Source organism: Halichoeres trimaculatus, unplaced genomic scaffold (assembly GCF_033239565.1).
Source record: "Halichoeres trimaculatus isolate MK-OKI-2021-1 unplaced genomic scaffold, fHalTri1.1 fHalTri1_scaffold_6, whole genome shotgun sequence".
Classification (NCBI taxonomy): domain Eukaryota; kingdom Metazoa; phylum Chordata; class Actinopteri; order Labriformes; family Labridae; genus Halichoeres; species Halichoeres trimaculatus.
In genome coordinates this window covers 22,031,826-22,055,975 of record NW_027437184.1, presented here as the reverse complement: position 1 = coordinate 22,055,975, position 24,150 = coordinate 22,031,826, and the positions used below count along the sequence as shown (strand labels likewise).

Sequence of the window (24,150 nt, the reverse complement as noted above, 5' to 3'; positions counted from 1 at the left end):
GTTTTTATATGCTGGGAAAATCCATTTTTATGAAGCATCACAAACATTTGGTGCGTGCCCTATTAAATAGTGTTGTTTTTTCAAAGATAATTTCAGGGACTATTTGATGGGACATCTTTAGAGAGACAGGTAACATGGGGGATGAGGGGGAAACTTGCACTAAGTCATATCAGAACCAGAAATGGATCCTTTGACCAGGGCAGCAAAGCCTGTAGCTTTCGTACATGGGGTGCCTGCTCCAAAAACGCAGCCAAAACAGAGCTCCAATCTCATGTCCAGTGAAAAGAAAGTGCAGCTAGTCTAAGGTCACAAGAGCTCAGTATTTCTTTTCTGTTTGCACAAAATCCGAACGTAGCTCAACGCATTGAAAACAGGGGCAAACGCCACATTACTTTAACCCTCAAATTTAAATAAATATGACAGTGAAGCTCCTGCAAGACAGACCAGTAAGGATCCTAACCAGATCAAGGGTAAGATTTAAAGGAGCAGTTCACTGGTTGTTTGATATGGAGATGTTTTAAAGAACGATGTACACAAATAGTTGACATATTGTGGTCCAGAGACCCCAAAAGCCTCTGAGAGGTTTCCAGGGGTCCCAAAGAATGATGGTTTGAATGTAGGTTTGATTGTCTTTCTGTGTCAGAACATCCCAAATTAAAAATTTCTTCAGAAGTGGCACACAAGGAGAAACAACCTTGAGGTTTTAAGTCTAATTTGTGTGAGTAAAGGATCACTGATCATAAAAAAAGTTAAAAATTTTTTGGATGTATATGACTTAATCAAGCTGTACTGAGTGGAAAATGAAATTGTCTCGAAGTGGAGAAACTAAAAGTTATTTCAGTGATTGAAGAGGCTTTGTTGCTAATTGTTTTGTGTTTCCTTTCCTTCCTCTTCCAGTTGATTACACCGCACGCCATACGAGTGCAGACGCCACCCAGGCACATCCCTGGGGTCGTGGAGGTCACTCTGTCTTACAAGTCTAAACAGTTCTGCAAAGGCACACCAGGAAGGTTCATATACACAGGTAGGACAACTGTACACACACACACACACACACACACACACACACACACACACACACTTGCACATGTTCTGTACTTCCATTTCCTTGAGGTCAGTTTGATTTCAGGTGTGTTTGTACATGTAAGAACTTGTGTCTGGTGCGTGTGTGTGCGTGTGTGTGTGTGTGTGTGTGTGTGTGTGTGTGTTTGTGTGTGTGTGTGTGTGTGTGTGTGTGTGTGTGTGTGTGTGTGTGTGTGTGTGTGTGTGTGTGTGTGTTGCAGTTCAGTCTCAGGCCAGACAGTGTTGAACTAATGACTGTAGATTAGTCAACATTAACGAGCCGCACTCGTTACAATGCTGCCATAATCACAGGCTCGTTAAAGCTGCTACAATTAAACAGTCTGCTTTTTATAGCCCTCCATACTGAAACTATTAGTGAAATCATCCAGAACACCCAGTTTACCAACACACACACACTTAGCACACACATTAAGTTTGAAAAGATTGAGTGATTTCTGACCGGGTAGTTGACTGTGAATGAGTGTTTTCCTGCTGAAAAAGAAAGAAGTGATGGAAAAAGAGAGGAATAAAGGACAATCTGTGAGTGTGTGTCTGTCTGCACATACATGTAGAAATGGATGGAGGTGATGTGATGTCTGGTATTGATCCACTCAACATGGCTCCATCACACCATAACGATGACGTCATTCCGATAAAGAGAGGGACAGAGGAGAAAAACTGCAGCTGTGTAAATTCTGTGGCTTACAGACATTTAATGACCCAATTAACCAGAGACAAATATGAGGATTTAAACCTGATCAATGAAGATGAAAAAACTCACAATGGATTAAATGTCAGTTTTATTGCTTCTCATAAAAGCTTTAATATTTCCTGTTCAATTAAACATGTCAAAGAAAGTGATAAGTTTCCACATTTCAAGCTTCTTCTACATTTGTTTGTTCTTAATAACGGCATTTTTTTCTGTGTATTATACAGCGCATGGAGTAGTTTCAGGCTTTTTTTGTCTTTATTTAGAGACCAGACAGTAAATAATGAAGGTTGCCATCTCAGGGGCCACAGCGTTCTTACAGGGGGCATGAAAATTTGATTGCCTTCATCAGCAAACTAAAAAAAAAAAAATCTGCTGTATATTTGAAGCTCCTAAGAAAAACTTTAACCTTGCATTGATTTTGGCTCCCCCTATGGACAAAGTCCTGCCTCAATTCTTGGTCTGACCTTTTACTATATGTGTATAAGTTGTATTTTCTAAAGAAAACTCCCATCCTGCTGTCATTTAGCAGTAAATTGTTATCACTTTGAGTCTTTGCAGTGGAAGTGACTGTTTTTGCAGCGTGCTGAACTTTGACTCCTTCCCAGAGGCAGCACTTACCTGCATTAAAATAACTTTTGCTGTTTCATGGTCTGGTTATGTTTTGACACATTACTGTTCATATAAGCCTGTTTTATGACTTTCAAAAATCCTCACTCAAGGTTTTATTCTAAAAGCAAAAGAAGTTAAATTTCAAGATAATTCTTTATAAAATAGCAACCAAAGCACTTATCTCAAAAGTCATGGAAAAAAATAAAAGAAAAAGAAGTAAGCTGTCATCCAGCAGATTGCTGACAACATATTGCTGACAACACAGTAAATGAGCGCTCCTTCAGGAGCTTTAATGCTGCAAAGTGCAAGGAAAAACATGTCTGAGTGCAGAATGAATTATAAACACTAAAAAGACAAAAATGAAAAAAAAAACTGAATTTCAGCAAAACAGCACGCTACTTATTGTCAGTTTGTCCTGAAACTACTTAGGGAGTTTCTTTTATCTGTGTTTGGTATCCAAATGTCTGAAGTTGGTGGTTTCTTCATGTTGAAATGGTCCTCGGCTCCTGTTATCCTCATTCAGGGTTCCTCAGTCCAAACATCTTTGCCGCGACCCTGAGGCGAGCTAGCCAGTAATTGGTCCGCCTGCCCACTAACTGCTTCTCCTATTGGCTGGATTTGACCTCTTGTGACCTTGTGATTGGCTGATTGTTTCAGCATGTGACCTGAGAAACACGATCTGTAGCCGCGGTCGCCCAACCGCGCCTCAAGGTTGAGGTCTCTCTGGAAGCTGTGGGTGAAAGGTCGCGGCGGTGAGAGCTGATTGGCTGATTTGGTTTTTCAGTGCCTCAGTTGTGTGGTTGCCTCTGGGTGTGAGGACAGAGCAATTAAACACACACACACACACACACGCATGGAAGTATGCAAAAACACACAATGAAAACACACACAAAGCGCTCACAGAGGGTCATGTCTTACACAACTTACCACACGCACAGTTTCAAACAAGAGGGAGAGTTAAAAGTGATTGTAAATCAGAGATATGAGGGAAAGATGGTGGGTAGTCTGGTTAACAGATGGCCTACTACACACAAATACACACAAACAGATCCTGTACACACACATACATACATAAAGAGCTGTATGCTTGCTTTATCAGCCTAGAGGGAAAAATAAACATTGTCAACATCACACACTCATATAAACACACACTATGGTAAAAGTAAGAATCAATAAATGCACACACACAGATACACACATTTATATATGGAGCTGATTTATTGTCAGAGCAGCTGCAGAGGAAAAATCCATATCTGTGAAGAAGGAACTTTAAAAAATGCTGAGAAAACATCAAAACTTTGAATTTTTTTCTCTCTTTAACATTTTTTAAATAATTTTATGAAAAAAAAAAACTCAGCAAAGAGAATCACAGAGATTGAGTGATTCATATAAAAAGAGAGACAGAAAGGTGAGCTTATAAAAACCTGGTTGTAAAGTATTGATTGGGTCATGAGTGGATCATGCAAACTGTGATACACACACGTAGATCCACACACACGCAGATCCACACACACATGTTCCTGCACAGAGACAGAAAGTCACAGGGAAGAAGAGTTGAGGAGAAAGAGATCTCATAAGGGGAAGAATGAAGCAATAATTCAGTGGTATTGAACTGCCGGCTGGCCAGGGAATCGATTTCACCACACCTCCTCCTCTTCCTCCTCTCCTTCCTCCTCTTCTTTTCCTTTACTTCAGCCTTTTCACCCACTTTCAACATCTTCCTTCCCGTCCGCCTTTTCTGTCCTGTGTGCTTACTTAGCACACGACACACTGTAAAACGCTCTAAAAAATACACTTCTGCATAATAAATGAACTCAAATCTTACACAAACAGCTTCAGCGCCAAAAATACCCCCCATTTTTTTCTTTTCTGCCACTTCCCCCTCTTCTCTCCTTCTGTCTGCCTCCTCTCTCCACGTTTTATTGTGAAACAGGAGTGGAGGGTCTGTCCTCATGAAACTTCTATGAGTATTGATCTGTGGCCAGCTCTGGAGTCTGAGAGGAAGAGTGAGGCTGGAGGAGGAGTGATGGAGGAATGGATGGATGAAAGTGGCAGAAGGTGTAGTTAAGAAAGAGGGGGAGGATGAAGGAGCAAGCAGAAGAGGGGAGGAGGGGGGGGTGTTCATGTAGAGATGCTTTCATTAGCATCACAGCAGCAGTGTGAGTCAAGAAAAACAGATTCAAGCCAGAGATGTTTCAAATCATCTCCTGAAATGTTCATGTTTATTGTTACCTCTGCCAAGGAGGTTATGTTTTTGGGAGAGTTTCTCTGTTTGTGAACAACATAACTCAAAAACTAATGAACAGATCTTGATGAAATTTTTAGGAAATGTTCAAAATAGGATAAGGAAGAAGTGATTAAATTTTGGAGCTGATCTGGATCACCATCTGGATCCAGGACTTTTTTAAAGGATCCTTTATCATTGTGAGATAGGGCCGTTTTCGCCATAAGTGTATATAACTCCACGATAAATGGTCGGATTGCTTTGCAAAACAATAGAAGACAAGGTCACCATAATTTCTGACAGATGTAAAAGTATGATCCAGATGCAAGAAATATTCTGGATACCAAGACCTGGAATATGAAATATGTACTGGGTCATCATAATTTTCAACACTGTCAGGAAACAAATTATCGTACAAACCCACAACTAACACCAAACTATAGCAGACAGTCTGCTGAAAGGGAGTATAACATTAAAGTAGGACTAAAATGTTGCGTAACAATCACAACATGATTGGCGGAGGTCTGCGCTCTCTGATGCTGATGTCAAGAAAAAACAAAATGACATGTTAAAAGTTTAAGAGAAGAAGAAAATGTTGATGAATAGATGTTTCATAATACTTTCTTTCACATTTCTAACTAGCTGGTAAATCTTGAGGTTTTCTGAGTACCTCTTGGAGGCTGTTATTTACACCAAGAATTATGCATCATGCCCTCGCAGTCTGCTCTGTCTCTTGGTCTAATTTTTCAAAGCAAATCACACAAATGATGCAAAAACACCCTCAAAGTTCAGCAGCTCTCTGCAGTTTACTCTAGTTTTGGCTCCACTGTGCGCTCTCATCCTGACAGCTCTAAAATCTATCTACATACAATGTTGAGCTACATGCACAGTTAGAAACCTGGACTCAGAGTATATCTGGTTTGGTTTGGTTTGGTGAGAGCACTCTGGCTTTTATAACCCATGGCTTTTACAACTGATGTGTAATCAATCGGGTGCTCTGCTGCACTGCTTCTATTTCTGTGTCTCTGCTGCAAGAAACCACCAGAAAATCATTGGAGAAACCTGACCTTTTGGTGTCACAGTACACACACACACACTCACACACACACACACACACACACACACACACACACACACACACACACACACACACACACACACACACACACACACACACACACACACGCACACACACACACGCACACACACACAAACACAGAGAGAGAGAGAGAACTAAGCAAGCCTGCTAGAACCCATAAACACACATTAACGTTCTGACAGCATCTAATGTTTTAAGGAACATGTTGTTCTATAAATAAAGACTCAGTTGGAGTCATTTCGGACCCAAAACCACTCACAGTCATCCTGTTATGTGTGTGTGTGTGTGTGTGTGTGTGTGTGTGTGTGTGTGTGTGTGTGTGTGTGTGTGTGTGTGTGTGTGTGTGTGTGTGTCTGTGTGCACATGTGTGTTTTATATTGGTAACCGTACAGTTACAAGTCTTTGGTCCCTAGAGGTGTGCAGAGTGTGTGGATCTGACACTGGCAGTTAATTCTGACAGTTGATATCCCACCGACTGTTAGGCAGCTGTTTCTGCTCGTTTATTTTTCTCAACCGTAACTCTCTCTAGATTATCTTCCTCCTATTTTGGATGGTTTAACACACGCTCTTCTCTGGTTCCTTCCCTTGTTCCATCACCTCTCATCTGACATCCCCATTCTCTCTTTTCCTGCCTCCTCTTTGCTCAGCATGGTGATGTTAGGATGGTTGATAGGAATCAGGATTTGTCCAGTCTTTTTCTTTGAATCCAGTTTTCTCAGAGTGGTGAAGTATTGGTCTGTGTGGAGTTAACATCTGGTATTTTACAGCTCATAATTTATGAAGTTTTGTTGCTAACAAATTGAGTGTTTCAGTACATAACAGAAACCAGAGACTTGGGTGTGATGCGATAATTAGACAAAAGCATTTGTAAAACACACACACACTCTCTCTCACACACACACACACACACGCTCACATCCACACATGGCTCGAAGAAACCAGCAAACAAAACAAATTCTAAGACATTCAGCTGCAAGTAATTTATCAGTGCTGGATGTGGAAAGTACCAAATATCACTCCAGCTGCGTACTTGGACATCCCACACTTAAACACATAACCACACACACATGCTCAGATGCAGTAACTGGGTTAGTTACACACGTTCAGATGAGATAAATCAACTTTAAAGTGCTGTGAAGCTTTCAGACCTTGACTTGACTGGCATATTGATTGGCTGAAGGCTGCAGGAAATATAATCGCGACATTAAAAGGAAAAGTGTGTCATACCTGCAGTGTCATTATCATACAGGTGCTTTTCACAGCATTAGTAACCCCATCAGGCCTAACCTCCTCAGCACCTGTTGGTCTTTAAACCATCTGAAACCTGTCACAAGCCTGTTGCCAACGATCCTTACTGAAATTGTTTAAAGCAAGCGTGTCAAACTCATTTCAGTTCAGAGGCTACAGGCAGAGCGAGATGATCTCAAGTGTGGGCTGGACCAGGAAATCATAGCATTGTAAGCCATAAATAACATGTTTTAATTCAAAAAGAAGCATTTACTGAAAATTTTAACCCTTTTTACATAACATCATAAACAACCTGCAATTTCAACAGCATTAGTCATTAAGTCACAGGTGTCTTGAGTTGAACAATACAGTATTTTAAAGGGCTGGGGCGATATGCTATTCTTGTGATTCAGTCCTATTACGATTTTTGGCGTGCCAATTCAATTTAAATTGCGATTCTTCAATATTTGCCATTTTCGCTATTTCTCAGTTCCCTTTTTGAACACAAGACCATGTGAAAGCGTTGAATGATGGTAATAATTTCTACAGACTTTATTAGGAGCCATATTTTCCCATAGAATACACACGAACGTCTGAGAGAAATATTATTATCACTCTCTGCTGGAGAAAAGTGGTAACTTTTTCCAATCCAGTTTTTAAACAAAGACTGAAATGAAGAATTTTTATTTGAGAAAAAAAAAGACAAAGAGTCCTATTTTGATATTGAGAAACTAAATATTCTGATTCTAGTATTTTATTTTATGGTCAAAACATTTTGCCAAGACCTAGAAATTATTTTTCCTTTCCACATCAGTGTCATAAACCTGACCTCCTGAACTGATACACCACACTGTACAAAAAAAGACAGGAATTGTTAAAGAAGAAGGAGTTATCCGGCCTTGTAGATGTATGAAATCAATTCATAAAAAAAGCACAATGTAGGGGAAGTACATGTGAAAAAGTAACAAGAAGAGCATTACATTATCTTCTCTACATAACTGTATTTGCCTTACGTTGTCAAAACAAAACATGATCTACGAAGCAACCCCACCAGTTCACAGTTTATGCATCACAGGGTTAAAATATGGGCTGTGCTGGTAAGACATTTTGATAGAGGCCATTTTTTTAAGCAGCAACTGCCATCAGGAAACAATTTACAGCTGGAGGACAAGCTGAACCCGAGTCTAGCCATAAGCACTGTGGGGCTAGTGGTCTACACTGGGCCCCAGCACATGTGACATACCACTAGCCCCACATTTTCATGTAACTGTCGCTCTTTTTTTTTTTCACTCTGGCAGAACAACCTGAACAACATCCTCATAGAAATCCTGTGACAAGCTTTTTTTTTTTCATGAACTCTGTTTACCTCAGTTACCTTTCAGTCACTCTCCTGCCTCTCTAACCTCCAGGCCTCTGTCGGCTCAGAGAGATCATGCTGAGCTGGTTCATTATTTCTCTACCAGGTTTTTTCTCAAGGAAAAAAAACAAGTAGATCAACAGGAGGGTGGTGCTGGGAAACAAAATGTCACAAAATGCAATGTCATCCTCACACCTCCACCCAAACAGCAGATGTATTTCTGACAGTATATTTCATAGTATTTCTTAGAGTAAACTCTGAGACATGACAGAGCCTTAAGACATGAATGGAATTATTAAAATATGCACATGCTAACATTTTAGCTGCATATTCAAGGGCAACATGAGGTCACCATGTAAGACTCGCTGATTTCTGGTCTTATTTTTTTAGAAACTGAAGGCACCATACAATAATAATAATAATAATAATAATAATAATGATAATGATAATGATAATAATACTAATGATAATAATAATAATAATAATAATAATAATAATAATAATAATAATAATAATGCATTTTATTTACAGAGCACTTTTCAAAAACTCAGACAATTTAGGAAGATAAAGAGGAACTTAAACAAAGATACAAATATACAAAAAAATGACACAACAGTAAAATAAATGTATAGAAAAAAGACAAGACAAAAACAGCTAAAAGTGCAAGGAAAAGGCAAAGTCAGGACTGGGATTGGCTAGGTTAAGTCAAAAGCGGAGCAGAATATGATGTTTTTTCAGTGTAATATGTCTGAAATATTCTGTTTAAAACAATTTTATTCAACCTTTTATCTAATCTGTCTCTTTTTAACCTGTTTTCTGCAGCACTAAATGAGCCAACCATCGACTATGGCTTCCAGAGACTTCAGAAGGTCATCCCTCGACACCCTGGGGACCCTGAGAGGCTGCCAAAGGTAAAAATACGACTACCTCTACATTTACTCCTTGTTTGTTTATTTCTTGATACTTGAAAAAGAGCCTCTAACAAGCAGGGCTCTTTCTCTCAAGTTGACAAAAAGACTTCAAAATAGAACATGAAACTATAGCCTCTACAGAGATCAAACCGACAACTTTTCAGTAACACTCAGCTACAGTGAGTCGCTCTGCTATCAAAGAACATGCACACAGCGATGCACACACATTAATCCAAAACACTAACTACAAAATAATTTTGTGTTTACGTTTTGTTTGTTTTATGTGAGAGCGTGTTTTTCAAATCTCCTGTGGGCTGTGTTTTCACCTCTCAGTGAACTCTGCGTGTGTGTGAGCTGCTTAACCTCGCTTACAGGGTGAGAGTTTGAAACTTTTACGGATCAGAGAGTCAGATGTGATTATTTGTTTATCAGCTGGAGATCAAATACAGCGTTAAAAGCGCAGCAGATGTAAACAATTAACAGCAAAAGATGAGCTCGGCTTTGATTCCACACTCTGTCATCTCTACACGCGGGGCGACATCTCAAAGTGCTCAAAGTGCATGTGCGTGTGTGAGTATACATATGCATGCGTGTGTGAGTGCGTTTGAGCCCGACCTGACTGAACTCACCTCACAGGGTGGGCGGGGTCACGACCTTTCTAACAGCTGCTGTTGATTGGGTCCCCATCCTGAACTGGAGCTGATCCAGGATTGGCTGTCTTGAGCTGTGACATCATTAAAGGATGGGTGCTGGTCATGATGCGATTATGCGGCTATGTTGTGATGTCATCATGGGCGTGAGGCTGACACTGAGTGCGGCACATGTGTTACCAATAGAGAGTATGGGACTGTGTTCAATACATCACACACCTCGAATGTTTGTGAAGTGTTGATTCACAGTCAGTCATGAGTGGTTTCTTCTTCTTCTTTTTCTTCTTATAAGAAACAGCGAGGTTTATGGTACATTATGTGATCTGATTCTGTAAGACATGTATTGGTTCAAAGAAACATCACTTGGTGCACCTGCTGTGAATCTCATCAGACCATCAAATCCCCATTATCAAGTTATTATCACCACAGTTTTTCTTGAGATCATGCAGCGTGGATTTATACAACTCATGTCCAAATGCTTGCTAATTTATTCCCTTAAAACAATGTGCTTGTGCAAGGCTCCTTATATGTTTACCATATTTCTTTATCAGATCTGTAGTATTTTAAAAAATTGAAAAATAACAGCTTAGTATTTATGTGGTGGTACAGAGTCTCAACTTCACAATAAAACAAGGCGGGGCATGGCATCACACGAGTAGAAATATCGGATCAGGACTCAGTATCAGCAGATACTCAAAATTAGGGATAGACCGATTATCAGCCGGGCCGATTATTGGGGCCGATATTTGGCATTTTGGGGCATTTCGGCATCTGCCTTTTTTTAAATTTGACGGCCAATATGAAACCCATTAAAAACTGTGTTGTTTTGGCTCTAATGCGTCTCTGCACAGAATTTCTCCCTGTCTACACTATGGAAGCCCTGGATGGTCATTTAAAATCAGTCATGTAAAACCAAACGGAAAATTAATTCTACTGCATTACACGCCTGAAAAAGGCAGCACAAACCCAATTCTGTCCAGTTTTATTGCAGTTACATAGAAATTTTTGAAAACTATTTACTGTAGAAAACTTAAGTTTAAGTTTAGTATTTTTTAAAGTTTTCAGTAAACGTTATAAGACATGCTGCTAAGCCTGGGAACTGTTTAATAAACATATACTTGAAGGCATTTGATTGCAGTTAAGTGTTGGAGTTTGTAATGTTCAAATTTTTTTGCGCCAATATTTTCACTTTGACTGCAAATAAATATCGGCTTCAAATATCGGTTATTGGCCTCCTTGCCTACTAATAATCGGTATCGGTATCAGCCCCAGATAATCAATATCGGTCTATCTCTACTCTAAATCAGGAAACTCAGACTTGGACTCGGGGGCACAAAAACCTGATCGGATCATCCCTACTTCATAGATTCTTTATGAGCTTTGGGTCAGGCACAGTGACTGGCTGATAAAACTCAGTATCACTGTCCCAAACCATTTGGTGGTAGTTTTGGCGCCGTGGGCAGGCACCAAGCCTCGCTAAAGCATCTGCAGACAGAAGCATGAAGTGCTCTAAAATTTCCTGGCAGACAGCTGCATTAACTTGACTTGATAAAAATAGACAACAGAAGCTTCAGACACCAAACATTTGGTGCCTCTCCACTTGACCACTTTTTTCTAATGAAAAAACGGAAACACCTACTGCAAATTTTATCAAATAATCAAATCGCTGTAATTAAATTCCTGTGTATTGTAGGAATGTAAGGACAGGGCTAACTGCAGGTACCCGTGTGATTACACGATTAAAAATCTGCATTGACACTGTAGCGAAACGTATTGTTTTACTTGACTGTCGGTAATGTGTTGTGATGCCTGTGTGTTTGTTCTGGCAGCTCAAGCTGCAATAATTCCACCGTTTGACTTGCATCATTCTCACATTCACTTCACAAACATTGGTGGTTTGGTGGTCTTTTTAAGCAGCAGATTTTCAGTCACTCCCTCTCCCCACAACCCAAGAGTCCATCTGCTGGCTCCGGGTAGAGGGTTTAAGATTTTATCTCATCTCTTCTCAAGTTTCTGCATGTAAAATAAAGCTGCAAGGCGTGATGAGGTCAGAGCCTGAGTGACAGACATGAGCAATGAAACATGGCTGAAATACAGTTTGCAGCATGATTTGTCTGACTGAAAGATGTTTATCATTAAAAAACTCACAAGTTGGTTTGGATTAGGGGCCAAAACTGTTAAATGAATCAAGAGGACTGTTGTCTCAAATTTAATTCCTTACAAAAAGTAAAAAAGGAGAGTAAAGTCAGCTTAACTTCTGTTTTTGACCCAATATTTTATCACCAGGCTAAAAATCCTGCTTGTTAAACTCAGCTGCTCACTAGTTTGAACATGCAAATGCAAACAAAGAAACTGAAAAATACTCATATTTTCTAAACAAGAGCGACTGAAAGTGTCCGCTAACCCCTGTGTTGGGCACCTGTGCTGTAAGCGATGACTCTTTAACCTGCTGGTAAAGGCTGATTCAGAGCAGTGACTCACTCTGACATTATTCATTAATAAACACAAACACAAGCAAAAGCACACTTGGGTGGATTTGTGAGAGAACAACAAAGCATGACACACACCCATTTTACTCATAGTATGTCATGCTTCTACTTTCCTTTTTCTGGATTTCCTCTCAAAGTAAAGGAAACAAAACTTCACTGCTCATGTTGTTACATTTATAAACACAACGGGTCATTTAATCCGAGTGATTTTACTCAGTACTGCACTGTGCGCTCTATGTTCCCATGAAGAAAACTGGAAGAGAGGAGCGGGCAGTTCCTGCTTCTTTATCCCCCCAAAAAAGAAGAAAAACAAAAACAATTTCTGTAATTTACCAATTTGAAACACTGCAGAAAACACACGGATACCGATGCATGGATTATCTCACAGAAGAGTTTGCATTTGGACTATTTTTTTAAGAGAAAACTCAAGAATGAAAAACAACTTAAAGATGGAGCTTAAGATAATATAAATCATTGGCATTCTGCTTTTTTCAGTCCAGTTTATTTGGTGATGTGTGGTCATGCTTTTTACAAGCAGCATGATGTCACACAGGTTACATCTAGGCTGAACTGCTGAACACTGAGATCCACTAAGATGCTGGAAATGCAGCCACAGTCACTTGATACATCAGTCTCGTATCAGATCCAAACAGAGAGTATGAAGCAGTTCAGTGTTAGAGAAGAAAACATCCAGAAAACAAACAGAAAGTAGATCCAGATCACAGACTCAGGTCTTAACTGATTTCTCTGTTCCACACTGAGCACCACAAGTGTTTCTCTCTGAGGCTGACACTGGTGTTACAAGAGCTTTGAGTCGTGGTGATATCATTGATGCTCTATGTTTCATATGCAGGATTCCTGTGTGTGTATATGTGTGTGTGTGGATGTGTGTGTGTCAGGGATGTAATGATAGAGGGGTGATGGTTGGCGCCACATAACACTTGCTATTTAATTTGTGAGTATTGATCATCACTTTCTATGAAAGTTATAAGAGTCTGTTAGAAGCCAAAGGAAAATGACAGACACACACTGACACACATAAACTGACAGACAAACACAAACAAACACACACGCGTGCAGACATACAGACAGACGGGGCAGTGGAGTGTGTGAGAGGATTACTGGTGGACAGCCGATTCTGTAATTGTTCAGTGAACTTTGAGGGGATTTTGTTTTACACACACACACACACACACACACACACACACACACACACACACACACACACACACACACACACACACACACACACACACACACGCACACACACACACGCACACACACACACACACACAAGTGTTCAGTTGCCAGTTTGTGTCGCCATGATCTCTTCAGCATTCATCCATATGTGCACATATACAGTGACACACACAACCTTTGAACAAACACTCTGTTTCTGGTTGAAACCACTAAACTCCAAGTCACATGAAACAGTCTGATTCATTTTCTTTTTTTGTTCTGTCAGAAAACCCCAGCTGTATTTTCCTCACAAACACACACACACACCAAAGCCGAGCGAATTTTCAAGCTAAGAACACGCAACAAATGTTCATTATTGAACCAAATTTAGGTTTTAAGTGTTAAACCTAAAAATTAAATATTCCAAGCCCTCACTAAAGTCCAACCAGATTCTGCTGTAGAAGGGGGGTACTACGCGTGTAGGCAACCAGCCAGTAACTAAGAGAGCAGTGTAAATCCATTTTTGAACTCACAAAGAAATCAATCACCTCTTCTGGCTGGTAAAGCTGCCTTTTTCCTGTATAGTAGAGAAATAGTGGAACCTTTCCTCTTCAGGTTTTACTTGATGTTTTTTTCCAAGAACTTATGAGCCAAAGCTGATTCTCTGCATAACCATCACATATGTAATGACAGTTTAGATGAAATCTGTGACTTTTTTTATTTGCACATCAAAAAAGGTAAAAAAAAAAAAAAAAAAAATCACAAATCAATAACTCAGGTCATGGGTTTACAAAATACAAACAGTGCATGGGAAATACTACAGTAGAATGGAAGACATTTGAGTAATTAAATTTCTTTGACAAAAAAAAAAAAAAAGCTTTATCATCTTTTGCTTTTTTAAGTTTTACAGGGCTGACTTTTTTCTTTTTATACCATCATCTTATTGCTCCTTTTCCTCAGTGGACCCCAAACATAAGACAACCTAACTTTTTTGGGATGCTTTACAATGAAAACACCCAGTCTTACATTCAGGTCAATGTGAAAAAATGATGCTTTTAACCAGATTTATTCATCTTTTCTTTAGTAGTAACAAAAAAGAGGGGTTTTCCTCCCATTCCTATGTGGACTACCTCTCAACATGATGCTTCTATTACTGTGTTATTTACTAACGTAACATTTATTCCTCTGTGGGGGGCGACTCTTTTAGCCTCCCTGTGAAAGTTTGTTTCGCAAACTTTGGTGCTTGGTCACAGTGTGACACCCCAACTGACAGTCCCATGCTATCAAAATTTTCCACATTCAAATTTTCATTTCTCTCTTCAGAATCCGTCTCTTCTCTTTGTAGCAGCTGAAATTCAGTTTTGCCCTAAACATCACCTGAGCCAGCTAAGCAGATTTTAAAAGTTTTTTGTTTTTTTCTGGGTTTTGTCACTCTGCAACTCACCCAAAGTCCTCTTGTGCCCCCTAGAGGAGGCACAGCTCACACTGCAAAAATCGCCAATCTGGTGTCGCTCAAATAGTATTTTTTTTCTTTTAAATTAAAGTTAGAAAAAAGCTTTCTATCATTTAGGTATCTCAAAGCTCAAAAGGTGACTTTTTTTGTTACCTGTTTTTAAACTGGTGACTTCCTCTGGTGACTCACTCTGCTGACATCTGTAAGCGACTGGATTTGATGATGTCACACACCACGGTCATGTCATCGGTCACCATGAGTCACAGAACTGAAACCATAAAATATTCACGCTCTCACTTCCTAGAATACCACTCTGTGTCTCGCTCTCATTCACTCAGGTTCACATGTGCATGTTTACATCAGCTGTTAGCGAAGATGAAATCTGAAACCGCACATCCTGACACTATCTCACATCATATTAGTCAAAGGAGATGTTCCCCAGAGGATGTGTGTGTGTGCCTATATCAATACTTGTGCGTGTGTGTGTGTGTGTTATATGTGTGTGTGTGTGTGTGTGTGTGTGTGTGTGTGTGTGTGTGTGTGTGTGTGTAAGATGTACCCCAAATCCCACTGAGCCTACATGTAAAGTATGACATCACCCTCTGCTAGGTGTGACCCAGCATGTACGGCATCCTTAATGGGACATTAGAGGCGGATCAAACGGCTAATGTATCAGCATTAGTGAGGAATAAGTCATTTGTGTGTCATGGCACACACACACACACACACACACACACACACACACACACACACACACACACACACACACACACACACACACACACACACACACACACACACACACACACACACATATGTCTGACCCCTGAAATACTCAGCTCAGCGTTTCCAGGTCCTAATGCATACAATGTGCTCGTGTGTGTATGTGTGTTTAATGTATGGTTATTACATTAAGCCTGGTCATAACTCAGACAGTAAAAGCACAGAGACACCTCCTGTTATTCTTTCCCTCTGCCAGCAGATCTCTCTGTCTGCTCAATCATCTCCTGTCTGTCAGCAGACCCACCTGAAGCAGGCAGAGATGGGTTACACTCCTTCAAGGAGTCAAGATGATGAGTTTGATAAACTCACTGAGGGCTCTCATGTCGACATTTCTAAAGACTGACAAGACTTCACAGTAAAATGAGAGATAAGCACATATCAGTCCTATATTCCATAAATTATCTAAAGCAGATAAAGTGATGTGGGAAAACGTCAGCAAACATAAGAGCTCAAAGCTTCTGAATCAGGCATCAGGCTTCACTGAAGCAAAAAAAGAATCAGAGAAAATGGCAGCAATTTGAGATAAAAAAAAAACATCTAACAAAGATTTGCTTTCTGTCAACTCTTGTAATGAATCATTACTGTCTTTATGCACAAAAATCTGTTGATGGACACAAACATGGAAGAGACCCAATATCAGCAAATAAACAAGCATCTAAACATTGATTTGGTGACTTCATCATTTATTGTTGACATTGTCAATAAAAAAAAGGATAATGGTTATGCTTATTATAATCCAGTATGGTGAGCAGGACCCTGACACAAAACTCAGCGTTCTTGTTTCATCATGAGAGATTTCTAACTGTGTAACTACTCGTTTATTATACATCCTATACGGAGCATGTAAGCAGAGTGGAGCGGTGAGACTTTCCGTTCCTTGCTCCCAAAGGTGTCTGCTCCCACCATGCCGCTCTTTCTAAAGTTTCCCCGCTCTGCTCGCACGCTTTGATTCGATATAATTCTGCTAATTCATTCAACAGATTCAACAGTTTATAACACTGTGGCTACTAGTTTGTCTCATACTAGCATACCATTTCTATCAAACAGTGTATTTTTTCAATACAACAGCATTATTGTGGGTCAACACTAGGGATGGGAATTGATTAAAATTTAGTCAATACCGATTTCCCTTATCATTCCTGTTGTGAATTTTCTTGGTACAAAAAGTAGCTTTACATGTTTTCTGTGTCAACAACATTTAATTGAGTTTATACTGTAAGTTAATAAAATGTAATTGGTCCCTGAGTCTGGATATTTCTGGGCATAATTATACAGAAACAGGTAAAAATTGCACACAATGTGACGTCGATGCACTGTGTTGTGATATGTCAATAATTCAAGTAGGCCATCTAGTGTCTCAAAGTGGTTATAGCAATGGTTTAAGTTGTTTGGAAGCTTTCCGTAGTTATGAAGTCAGTCATGAGCCTTTCATTAGCCTGTTAGCTTTTGACATTTGAAATTCTCAGTATTTTTTTTTACAAAGAGTTGATGTGATATGTTTCTGTGATGAAAGTTGAAATTCTATTCTGAAGCTGAAGTTATACTGATGTATGCTAACTGCTAGCATATCAATGCATTTTCCCATATACGTTGGCATCAAGCTTGCACTATTTTGTTATTTTGGTAAATAAGGTGATTTATACCATTTTCAAATGTACTGAATATGAATCTCTTGAGAGAGTAATGTACATTTCTTTATGAAGTCAGTTCTTCAGTAAAACTTCAAGCTGAAAATCCTGAATCAGTTTTCTTGGGAGGCGTTATCTAACTGCCAAGCTAAGGTAGCTGCTGCAGACCAGTCGGCATAAGGCCTGGCGGCTCTGGCACAATGTAAAGAATTGATAAATGAATTGTTAGCACAAAGGCTAACGGTATCGATGGATTGAACATTTCTTATCGAATCTCAACAGGAACCGGTTTTCGATTCCCATCCCTAGTCAACACGAAGAAAAAAACTTAAAATACTACCAGGGACTAGAAACATTTATTTTAGTTCTGAATTTGACAAACCACAAAAAATAACTTTTAATTATTAAGTAACAAATTGCCAATTCGTTTGTGCTGCAAGTGATCCCTTCAATAAAAATGGGCCCTCAAAAAGTCATAGCCAGATTATTCCTGCATTGTTACTGGTCTCTAAAGAATAAGTGATGCTGAGTTTAACACAAAGCAGCTGAAAGTGGTCTTGATTTGTATTGAACAGGAGGTAATCTGATGAACAAAGCTTTCTTATTTACAGATGCAACCTGGAGATGGAGGCTAATTAGGCAATGTGAGTCTCTGTGAGTCTAAATATGCAAAGACGTAAACAGGGAAAGTATTCAGATAGCTCGGATCAGGCAGAGGATGTGAGTGATGCGGCAGCAAAAGCCTGAAGACCTGATAATGATGATGTTACCAGAGGATCATCTTTCCTTCCCGTTTATCAGCCAAAGCTTTACTGGAACTGCTCGAACATTCAGGATCAGGTTTCTGTGTGTGTGTGTGTGTGTGTGTGTGTGTGTGTGTGTGTGTGTGTGTGTGTGTGTGTGTGTGTGTGTGTGTGTGTGTGTGTGTGTGTGTGTGTGTGTGTGTGTGTGTGTGTGTGTGTGTGAGCGCGTTGCTCTGCTCTCCAGTCTAATAATGAGAGGTTAACAGAGAGCCAGCCTGGCCATAATAATGTGCAAAAGATTGAATTTAGCACCATGGACAGACACACTAAAACTGCTGACTGGATCTGTGACCTCTCATATCTACACACACACACTCACACACACACATACAGTGAACAGTGATAGAGAGAGGCAATATGTTCCTGCCGGCACAAACTCACAGGGGCGCTCACTTATAAGCCAACTATAAGTGTGTGTGTGTGTGTGTGTGTGTGTGTGTGTGTGTGTGTGTGTGTGTGTGTGTGTGTGTGTGTGTGTGTGTGTGTGTGTGTGTGTGTGTGTGTGTGTAGGCGTGCATGTGTCACACACAGAGCAGGTTAATACTGTGAAGCACAGAGTAATTTTCTCGGTGTCGCCGGGCGGCCTCACGCTGTGGAAACGACAACACATTAACTGTTAAACAAGACACCTTAGACCCCGGGGTGGGAGCTGAGAGTGAGAGAGTAAGAGGGTGGGTGTGTGGGTGAGGATGAGAGAAGAAACAATAAGGAGAGCGAGAAAAAGAGAATTATCCAGGGTACAGTGGGTGGGGAAAACTGTGGAGAGAATTCCCAGAGTGGAGTTGAGGTGGGAAGAATGGAGGAGTGGACGGAAAGGTGAAAATGGAACCAGGAGGAGGAAGAGGACATCTTAACATTAAATTCAGCAGTAATTAATAACACCAGGCCCTATCTGATTCTGTTTTTTCAAGGCATCTCTGATATGAACATATTGTTTACATTTTTAAAGGGGCTGTGAGGAGTTTGAAAGTGATCTTGAAAAAGTCTCCCTTCTAGATATATGGCAGACTGTAATCCATACTTTAAAATGGGATTATCAGCGCCAATATTGCTGGTTACATTTACGGCACATCTAGGTCTCTATGACAACACCACACCATCTGAAGAAATTGAGTAGTGAGAAGAGATAAAAACATGAATCCATGTTTTTTCTCTGCAAAAAAAAAATTCTATGACTAATTTTGAAGTGATGATGGAAACAGAAGCCTAACTGTCAGACAGAAAAAGGACAGAAGAGCAGAAGAAAGTTTAACAGGAGAGTGATACAGCCCCAGCTAAAGGCTAATTGGCCTTAAGTTCAAGGCTAATTAGCCTTTAGCTAATTATGTTCATTCTAACCCACAGTCAGCAGTTATTCTGCAGTGGTCTGTTCAAGCTTGAGAGTCTATCAATGAAATGAAGACTGAGGTTATGTTAGCTCTGCTTGGTAGATGACTGGCAGGACATAACTAACCAGGATTTACTAATGTTACACATCACAGACGTGTCTTAAAGCACCGAACTGCCAGCTGCGCTAAATATAAACGACTACTAAACTACTTACAAACTGACAGTGTTTACTTGTTGTCACGTTAGCCTACAGATCCGTCGGAGCACCGGGCTGCTGGTGTTGCTAACGTATAGATGTAAACTGTAGCACTACGTGACTGTACTGATAAGTACCTTACATCAGCATGTTGTATTCAGTAAAAAGTTATTTTGAAAAAAGAACATTTGTTTCAATCTGATCTCCATTTAATTCCAAAACAAACACACGCCTCACTAAAGTAATTTACAACAGTGTGCAAAGACTCCGGGCCACAAGGTGGCGAGGGAGTGCAATTTAAACAGATCCTCCTCATAGCTCCTTTAATCATAAAAATAATCATGAAATTTACACGTGGATAAAAAACGCAAGTGTTACTTTGCAGGATTATCCTCTCTGCCACTCCGCTAGCTGAGGTTGTAACTGACATGCAAAGCAGAAGAGCCTACAGAGCACTTTGGAAATACTTTAAAGTACATTTTAAATACCTGTCACTTGAAGATGTCATTTAGTCAGATGAAAACGATGCATAAAAGCACTTGACTTGACAGCAGATAATCTGCCTTTAAAAGGAGCGAGGAGCAATTTGTTTATCATGAAAAGATGATGAAATAGGTGTTGGTTGATGCCTCAGGCGGGGGGTTGTATTACGTGTGTTGTTTTTCAAAAACTATTTATGTGAAACTTCTTAGACATTTATGCGTTTATAAAACCTTGATTTCACCATTAGTGGGGTTTCATCTTAGATATGATCAGATATTTGGTCACCAAAGAGAGACATCATTAAAGGAAGAAATGACATGACTTTACTGTACAACTGAACCAGTTTGTACCTGCTTTATTTCTCTCAGGAGGTGATCCTGAAAAGAGCAGCTGACCTGGTTGAAGCCCTCTATGGTTTGCCTCATAATAACCAAGTAAGGAACATGAACACATCCAAACATCCAGGAGGAAGTTAGAGATATTTCCTAACTCCTTTTTTTGCCTCCTGCAGGAGATCATCCTGAAACGTGCGGCGGACATTGCCGAAGCCCTCTACAGCGTTCCACGTGGACACACCCAGCTCTCAGGCTCCACGCACAGCAGCATGATGGGAGTCAATTCCTTCACTGGGCAGCTGTCTGTCAACGTGTCTGAACCCACACAGGCCAATCAGGGTGAGACTTCAGTGTCTTTATTCTGTTACTTCCATTTGGTTTAAAGGGATTTGTCTGAAAATACTTGACACAGTATCTCTTTTACCATCATCGCAGCATGAAAGAAAATATTTGGTATCAAAGGGGACAGAAAATGACAGTCATTCTTTCCCACAGCTGTCTTAGTCATCAAATAGCCAAATGTTTGGATGTTTTGTTTAATTTTTCAGGTCAGCCCACGTGCACATTTGACCAGCTGTCTCATCATCACATGATCCTCCTCTTTTCTACCACACCTCTTGCAGGTTTTGTGCGCAGCAGCAGCAGTGTGTCACCTCATGGTTATGTGCCCAGCTCCACGCCTCAGCAGACCAGTTACACCTCAGTCACCAGCACCATGAATGGCTACGCTAACAACTCCGGCATGACCAACCTGGGAGGCTCGCCCACTTTCCTCAACGGCTCTGCAGCCAACTCGCCTTATGCCAGTGAGTGTACAGAAACTGAGCTATTCAGCTGCTATGATGCTGCTTCAAAATGCAGTTGGGAAGTTAATGGTTCATTCAGTGTGGCACAGATTCATACAAATCCTAAACACATGAATACTGTGCCTACACGTCTGTGGATTGAAGAGGATGGTCTCAGATCTGCAGAGTGGAAGTTTCCCCATGGGGCTCACTGTCTCTGCCTGCTCAAAAACAACCATTAACTCACTGCTCCATTTCGTCTCCCCTCCTTCCCTTGCGGCCTTTCATCTGACAGCCACACCTCTTTCCTCTCTGCTGGTCAATTGTCTCTTTTTTCCATTGAGCAGAAAGTGAGGGAGGAACAGGGACACAGAGAAAGCAAAGAGAGAGAGGAGAGAGGTTACTTTTTGGATGGATGAATGGATGGATGGATGATGGATGGATGGATGTCCGTTTTTAAAACAATTCTAAGAACCCATTTTGACCCCTTTGCTTGTAACCCAGTTTGAGACTCTGCTCTTGTTTTAGTATTTTATTATCTTTTCAGTGCCTGTTGTTTGTTTGATTTACCTATTTATGCCCACACCCTCCTTTCTGTAGAGCACTTTGTTCAAGCTGTGGTTGTTTTTATAGTGCTTTATAAATAAAGGTAAGTCAAGTAAAGATGGATGGATGGATGAATGGATGGATGGATGGATGGATGGATGGATGGATGGATGGATGGATGGATGGATGGATGAATTGGTTGATAAAACGATAGATGGATGGATGGATGGATGGATGGATGGATGGATGGATGGATGGATGGATAGATTGATCGGTTGATAAAATGATGGATGGATAGATGGATGGATGGATGGATGGATGGATGGATGGATTGGTTGATACAATGATGGATGGATGGATGGATGATGGATGGATGAATTGGTTGATGAAACGATAGATGGATGGATGGATGGATGGATAGATTGATCGGTTGATAAGATGGATGGATGGATGGATGGATTGGTTGATAAAATGATGGATGGATGGATGATGGATGGATGGATGATGGATGGATGGATGGATGGATGGATGGATGGATGGATGGATGGATGGATGGATGGATGGATGGATGGATGGACGGATGGATGGATGGATGCATGGATGAATTGGTTGATAAAATGGGTGGGTGGATGGATGGATGGATGGATGGATTGGTTGATAAAACGATAGATGGATGGATGGATGGATGGATAGATTGATCGGTTGATAAGATGGATGGATGGATGGATGGATTGGTTGATAAAATGATGGATGGATGGATGATGGATGGATGGATGATGGATGGATGGATGGATGGATGGATGGATGGATGGATGGATGGATGGATGGATGGACGGATGGATGGATGGATGCATGGATGAATTGGTTGATAAAATGGGTGGGTGGATGGATGGATGGATGGATGAATTGGTTGATAAAACGATAGATGGATGGATGGATGGATGGATAGATTGATCGGTTGATAAGATGGATGGATGGATGGATGGATGGATGGATGGATGGATGGATGGATGGATGGATGGATGGATGGATGGATGGATTGGTTGATAAAATGATGGATGGATGGATGATGGATGGATGGATGGATAGATGGATGGGTGGATGGATGGATGGATGGATGGATGGATGGACGGATGGATGGATGGATGCATGGATGAATTGGTTGATAAAATGGGTGGGTGGATGGATGGATGGATGGATGGATTGGTTGATAAAATGATGGATAGATGGATAATTAGATGGATAGATTGGTTGATAACCGATGGATGGATGGATAGATGTTTGATGAATTGGTTGATAATATAATGGATGAACAGGCTGATGGATGGATGGATGGATGGATGGATGGATGGATGGATGGATGGATGGATGGATGGATGGATGGATGGATGGATGGATGGATGGATGGATGGATGGATGTCCGTTTTTAAAACAATTCTAATGGATGGATGGATGGATGGATGGATGATGGAAAGAAAGATAGATTGGTCCATAAAATAATGGATGGATGGGTTAATTGACAGATAGATTGGTTGATTAAAGGATGGATGGATGGATGGATGGATGGATGGATGGATGGATGGATGGATGGATGGATGGATGGATGGATGGATGGATGGATGGATAGATAGATAGATTGGTTGATAAAATGATGGATGGATGATTGATGGATGGATGGATTGGTTGAAAAAGAGATGAATGTATGGATGGATGGATGGATGGATTGATGGATTGGTTGATTATATAATGGATGAATTGGCTGATGGATGGATGGATGGATGGATGGATGGATGGATGGATGGATGGATGGATGGATGGATGGATGGATGGATGGATGGATGGATGGATGAATTGATGGATGGATTGATAGATCTGTTGATATATCAATGGATGAATGGATTGATGGATTGGTTGATAATATAATGGATGAATTGGCTGATGGATGGATGGATGAATGGATGGATGGATGGATATATTTGTTGATATATCAATGGATGGATGGATGAATGGATGGATGGATGGATATATTTGTTGTTATATCAATGGATGAATGGATGGATGGATGGATGGATGGATGGATGGATGGATATATTTGTTGTTATATCAATGGATGAATGGATTGATGGATGAATGAATGAATGGATGGAACACTATCAGCTCTCCTGAAAAGCCTTCCCTCTTGATTTCAGGAGCTTGATGCAGAGATCTGTTCCCATTCATTCTTCAAAGTGTTGATGAGGTGGAGCTCCAGACTAGGTCACATTTTTGTTGAATAGTTTTATTTTAATTA

General features: G+C 40.4%; 1 protein-coding gene across 3 annotated transcripts in view; it reads left to right on the top strand.

Moving 5' to 3' along the window:
* The window catches only part of LOC141791571 (transcription factor COE1-like), a 103,538-nt gene that overhangs the window by 73,704 nt on the left and 5,684 nt on the right, over positions 1–24,150 (top strand). For all 3 annotated transcript variants that reach the window (XM_074672136.1, XM_074672137.1, XM_074672135.1), the window contains exons 10-14: positions 898–1,024; positions 9,113–9,201; positions 20,563–20,628; positions 20,706–20,868; positions 21,153–21,335. In XM_074672136.1, the coding sequence (XP_074528237.1) occupies positions 898–1,024; positions 9,113–9,201; positions 20,563–20,628; positions 20,706–20,868; positions 21,153–21,335 (628 nt within the window). The remainder of the gene's footprint in view (positions 1–897; positions 1,025–9,112; positions 9,202–20,562; positions 20,629–20,705; positions 20,869–21,152; positions 21,336–24,150) is intronic.